The sequence below is a fragment of the Daphnia pulicaria genome, chromosome 1, assembly GCF_021234035.1.
Source record: "Daphnia pulicaria isolate SC F1-1A chromosome 1, SC_F0-13Bv2, whole genome shotgun sequence".
NCBI lineage: Eukaryota > Metazoa > Arthropoda > Branchiopoda > Diplostraca > Daphniidae > Daphnia > Daphnia pulicaria.
Window position 1 is genome coordinate 1195769 of NC_060913.1, and position 6000 is coordinate 1201768.

The 6000-nt window shown below is 37.7% G+C and overlaps 1 protein-coding gene across 2 annotated transcripts; it reads left to right on the forward strand.

Annotated features, from left to right (window-relative positions):
* Nucleotides 1-2244: 2244 nt before the first annotated feature.
* Nucleotides 2245-4326, forward strand: LOC124310670 (probable tyrosine-protein phosphatase F54C8.4). 2 transcript variants are annotated; one of them, XM_046788709.1, is made up of 4 exons: nucleotides 2245-2504; nucleotides 2569-2651; nucleotides 2822-2868; nucleotides 2995-4326. In XM_046788709.1, exons 1-4 carry the CDS (start codon nucleotides 2379-2381, stop codon nucleotides 3111-3113), a joined length of 375 nt encoding a protein of 124 aa, XP_046644665.1. In that variant the 5' UTR covers nucleotides 2245-2378; the 3' UTR covers nucleotides 3114-4326. The 2 variants fall into 2 exon arrangements, with proteins under 2 accessions (XP_046644665.1, XP_046640261.1); XM_046784305.1 differs by having other exon boundaries at nucleotides 2822-4326.
* Nucleotides 4327-6000: the final 1674 nt, after the last annotated feature.

Consider the following 6000-nt stretch of genomic DNA (forward strand, 5'->3'; position numbering starts at 1 on the left):
AATGGAGCTTAACACGATCAAAATTCAACCGAGCCTGACCATCGACCTTACCATCAAGGACGAACAGGATGCAAAGAGCGGCAATACAGAATTGATCGTGCATGTTGTCCCAAGTGCAGTTCCACTCATCAATCCAACAAGTGAAGTAACCAAGACATCACCGCCGTCAGGAGAGGAACAGTTGCATTTTATCGAAACAGAGAGAATCTCATCTTCGTCCCCACCCCTCACCCCGTTATTGTCCCCTGCAACATTTTCAGATTATGTACTCACCGTCCATTCTTCTTTGCAGCGAGGAGGAATATCGTAACCAACGGCCGCCCGTGTTTTTTACTGCTTCATCCTTGTGATAACCCAAATTATCACAAATTGCTGAACGTGCCAGGGATCAAGAAGCCTATCTAGGATGATTTCAGGTTCAGGTACTGTTTATTGGAATTCATTTTGAAATTCGTAATGAAAATCGACACCGATAAAATAAAATAGAATGGGGGAAAAAATAGACATAAATAGACGGATTTTAGGTAATTTGTTTGTTGAATGGTGAAAGGTTGAATGTTAAAGTATAAACGAAATGGTAAAAGGCTTGAAATGTTTGATCTCTAATGCAACAGATACTAGTGATTCTTCATTCTCTTCCCGGTAGATTTGGGCACTGGCTTTAGGCATACACCATTTGTTTAAATTTCTATTATCTAGATGCTTAAACCGGCTGTTTGATGACTGAAACTTTTGTGTGCAGTAATCGCAAACAAATTGTGGGGGGTGTATAAAGATCCAGTTCATGTTTGGTTCTAAATGGTTGCTTACAGTCTAGCTTAACACACATAAAATCGCCTTTGTCTTTGTGGGTGTGTACTGAGCCTTATTATGTCTAACAATATCCCCCTCTTTTGCAATTTTGGTGCAGTAACAACAATCAGTTACAGGACAGATGTATTTTCTTTTCCATTTTCAATAGATCAAGGTTTAGTGGCACTGGCACCAGAGGCTTCAGAGCGATGTGGTTTAGTGGCAGAGCTGTTTGGAGTAGAGATACTTACATTTCTTTCCATCTTTGAAAGGCTCATTTTAAGTTTTTCATTTTTAAGAAGTAGTTTGTAAATGGAGCCCTTCATTCCTTCCCATTCTGTTTCTTTTTTGGAAAGGTATTCTGGAATTTGTTTCTCCTTTTTTAAATCTGCTATGGTCTGCTTGCGATGTTCATTCTGGGATACGTAGTTTTCTCTTTCAATGACTTCCTGTCGAATTCCAGCCGTGTCGAAATAAAATCTGGTTAGAAAGAAAATTGAAGCTGCTCAAATAAGTTTGGCAAGATCTGTTTATAGTTGGTGATATATTCGAGGCGCGTCCTTCGTTATCACGGCTGATCAAGTGAGTGAGGCCAATTAAGTTGATTGCTCGGAATCATTTTTCGACTCCTCCATCATATGGAAAATCTTCGATAATTAATCTTCACTTCGCAAAAAAACAAAGGATGCAAGTTGTATAAATACCGCAATGCGCTTTCGATTTCTCGTGATTTATCTATTTATTGTGATACAAGCCGATATATATCGGCCTTACAGTTAAGTAGGACATGGAAGTTGTCGGCATGCTTAGGAACGGTTTGTGTTTGCTACTGCTTTGAATTCATCCACGCTTGTGGCTCCACTCCCTTTTTGCTGTTTTTTTCTTTGATTCAAAAGTTAGTTTTTCTTTGCGTGTGGTTCTCAAATCTTTGGCTTAATAATTATTTTTGGCGAAATATGGGATGAAACAAAAATCGTCTTCCAGATCGGTATTTGAACATTAGTGTTGTGAATAAAATTGTTCGCTTACTCCTTCTTTTTGTGACTAGGTGGTTGGATTATCTCATGATTGGAAGGCAAATTCCTGGAATTTCACAATGCATTGCAAGCTTCCTCTGAACAAGGTAAATTTGTTCATTCTTACTGGGCCTAATTCAGAAAGTGTCCCTTACATTTGCTCTCTTGCCCCCTTTGCTCCCAACAGCTTTATCCAGACCCACCATCAGTGTCTTTGTCTCTCATTTTTTTCTCTGGTAACTGAACTGTGAAAACCATAATGCTTCTACTTGAATTTTTTGTCACTGTTGGCACTCACAACAAAAGCTTCTCTGTTTTTGTATACCTCACAAACTACGAACTCATTAATTCTTTTAACAGGTTACTAGTATTAGTGCAGTAAATTTGAGCAGTGTTTTTCATGGTTAACCCCATTCCATTAGCAAAAGTGCTTGTGTTGTAGGACTTAAAGATGATTGTAATTTTTTAAGCTTTTTCTCTTTTCTCGTTATAGCATTTCCTGACCAGCAAAGGACTTGAGCGGGAGCTGTGGTAAGATTTTCGGATTTTCAAATTTAATTCGAAATCAAAATGACTAATACTTATACACATTTAACACCCGCTTTTAGGTTCACGCCCGACAAACTGATGGAGATGGTGCCTAACGTTGGCTCGATTATCGACTTAACTGCGACCGATAAATATTATAATCCAGCGGTACGTATTTTTCTAATTTTTCTAATTTACAATTAAAATAAATTTTTTTACCTCTTGCATGTAGCTTTTCACGACGCGTGGAATACGGCACACCAAAATCGGGTGCGGTGGCCGCGGAACCATTCCCTTCGAAGCTATCGTTCATAGGTAAACCTCTCGATATTTTGCAATACACATTTTTCAAAGCAAGGTTAGGTTAAGTTAGGTTTAAGGTTAGCTTATAAGTTATAAGCAAACCTGGTTATAAGTTTTGCAAAATGTGTATTGAAAAATGTTGTTTTCTTATGATATTTTTAACCTTCAATTTCTAATTGCAGATTCTTTGATGTAGTCGATGCTTTCCTTCTCAGCGCCCACTCTCAAGGTGAGCCTCTATTTTTACAAATCCTTTTTTTTCAAACGGGGTATTACGTATTACCGTTTGTCCAGTCAAAAAGATTTATCGTCGCGTTTCTATTTTTATTTGACTTTTTTCTATTTTTGCTTGTAGGCAAAGTTTTGATGGTGCACTGCACGCACGTTAAATTGAACAAACAACACACGAAGAAATTAAACATGAATTTCGACAAATTGGTTAAGATGTTCCAAGTTATTAAGTTAAAAGTTTAAATTTTTTAAGGCGACTGTTTATTCAAAATCTTCCTCATCGCTCATACATTCAATTGGAATACGTTGAATGTTCATGATTGCATCATGTTTCTCCAATTCATGTTTAAGAATCTCGTCGACAATAGAATCTCCCACACTTGAACCTATTAGAACAATATAAAATGCAATGATAACTCACATTGTTTATGACAGACTTTTGTTTTTTTAATGGATGCATACAAACCATTGTTGAATGTAGCGTATTCCTGTTTAGCTTACTCTATAAACATTTTTTTTGTTTTCCAGAAGGGAGGGCCAGGTGCTGTAGGCATTTGAAATGAATTTTTGGTAATTCCCGGTCCATGAGCGATTGCCTTGTAAATAGGTACGGCGATGCAAGGAACTACGGTACCTATTTATGTTTACAGAAGTAATAAAAAGTTTCTTCGTTTTGGGTTGGAATAATAAGTGAATTGTACAAAAACCAGAAAATTGGATTCATGGCGGAATGATCCTTCATTTCATTTGTTTTGGTTGGGAAACAATGTACGATGTTATCGGCTCCCTAGTCGGGAACACCGGGACGTAGCTTTTTAATTTCTTCATCAATTTCTTGCTTTCTCAACTTCTGAATTTCATCTTTCACTTTGGCTCTGAATTCGTATTAATTCATTATTTCTGCTGAAATGCCCTGCAATATTGAAATTGTTCTCATAATTTAAGGAAAGTTCATGAATCAAGAAAATAATGAATACAATGAATACTTTACATACATTTATATTTATACAATTATATACTTACATCTTTTCTATCTCCCTGATGTTATATTCTTTGAAGTTTTCACCTGGGTTTTCTTTCACGAAGTCAGTAGTGATGCAGTGAACATAAATTCCAAAGGGTGTTATTTTGGTTAATTGCATACGGTATCTTAGTAGTTCACTTACACTTGCCATTTCATGAACCTTCTTGATAGCCATCAAGAATCAGACTGACGAGTCTAGACAGGGCGACTCATCAAAGCGAGACATACAACAAAATAATGGTGAATCGCGATAGCTGGGGGGTGAGAAAAGCCAAAACGAAAGGGGGAACATAGTTTTAAGAGAAATGAAATTTAAGTTGGAAAATTTTCGACATTCCCCCGCGGCCAGGCAGCTACTCAGCGTCTTCTTGTTCGAAGATTTTCTTGATCGCTGCGTTGGTTTGGGCGGCACATTTTCGGGTTGGTCTAGAATGCGACGATGGTCTAGAATGCGACGATATCTGGATTGTCCTGTTTTAAGGATACGGATTGTATAGGTTAGATCAACACACATAGTTTTCAAAATAAAAATCAGAATAGCAATTTTGGAAATAGTTTTGATGAGATAGAGATGAGAGGAAATAAAATGAAAAACAAAAAAAAGGAAGAGACAAATGGAAATGACATTTTGATTATGGTATTATGTCCGGAAGTTTCGGAACACCTAAATGGGTACGGCAAACGCCTGTCATTCCAAGTCTTTTTTAAATATGTTGTCGGACGACATTTCCAGTTCCCGTTGACGTTCTTTCCTTGTTGGTGAGATAGCCAAAAGAAGTCTGGGTTTGTTGTAGTGGCCCAATTGTGGTAGAGGTTGTTGTTGGACCTGGATCTCCGTGGCCACCGGATGGGCAGAGGGGTATCGATTGGAAAGAGTGATCCAGCCCGCAATTGCTGTTGTATCCTTTTGTATCCTTGCAGTCGTATCCTTTTGTTGAGCTATCGTGTCCAGGCTGACCGTATTCTCGGGGAATTCCTTCACTGTCGTCTGCAATAATTTGAAATATCGAGTATTACTCGTTAGATATACGTACACATATGACATTCAAGAATCTATGTTATATTTTATGATATTTTTAACACTTACCTGCTTTTGGCTGATCAATATCATTTCTGCTCGATTGAAGATGAGGATTGAGATGATTTAGAATCACAGCGAGATCTTGACACATTGTCCGATTTCTCAGTTGATGGCGACGGGGTTTGGCGAGATTCTGAAGAACTCGAATTCATGGCAGCATCAAAACAATCAACCCACGCCGATCCGTTCCATAGCATTCCATTTTGAAATAACGATGCATTGGGCAACGGTTGTGATGTAGGGAACGACTTGACACCACACACTTTTTTTTTAGTCATCTGTAATAAAAAACTTTCATCATTATTCTAAAGATTAATAATCTAAACATATATAATTTTAAAAAATTTAGCCCTAACAATGTAAACTTTGATATTTTTGTCCATTACCGTTAAATGATAAACTTCCAGTAGGCGAGGGGTTGAACACTCCTTGGCCAAGTGTACGGTAGGTATTTGCCACACTTATTGATTGTGGCAAATATATCATTGTCGATTCGATATAGGCTATTTATTCATTTTCATTTGATTATCGTAAGGTCATCTCTGATTTGAGAAATGAGAAGGCCGGAAAGTGTGTCACTTGCCCTTTTTAACCCCATCTTACAACCCCATCTAGCGGCAAAAATATCAACTTCATAGTTGATTTTTGAAAAACCTCGTGATTTTCCATTGATTTTTTGCTTAAAATACGACTTTTTTTCTTATTTTACTGACTTTTTCGTAAAAACTGGGACTTTTTTCTTGAAACTGGGACTTTTTTTCCTCAAAAAGTGATTTTATTTTCATAAAAAGTGATTTTTAACCCAAGTGTACGAGACTTTTTTTAGTGTTCAACCCCTCGCCAGTAGGAGCAGATGGGTATCGATGTGAAAGAGCTATCTAGCCCGCAATTGCTGATGTTTCCCAGTTGCTGCATATCTGTCGTGTCATCAAACGAATTCGACAACGCCGACATGTAGTGAATTCCGTCGGCAGTCCCCGCCATTAGGTCATTGTCGAGGGATGGTAGCTGGATAGACAAAGAAG

Excerpts from the sequence above, each read along its gene's own strand:
- LOC124310670 (XM_046784305.1), top strand. The coding sequence starts at position 2,379 with ATGACTAATACTTATACACATTTAACACCCGCTTTTAGGTTCACGCCC. Across the intron at positions 2,505-2,568 it reads ATAAATATTATAATCCAGCG|CTTTTCACGACGCGTGGAAT; the intron begins GTACGTATTTTT and ends TCTTGCATGTAG. Across the intron at positions 2,652-2,821 it reads TTCGAAGCTATCGTTCATAG|ATTCTTTGATGTAGTCGATG; the intron begins GTAAACCTCTCG and ends TTCTAATTGCAG.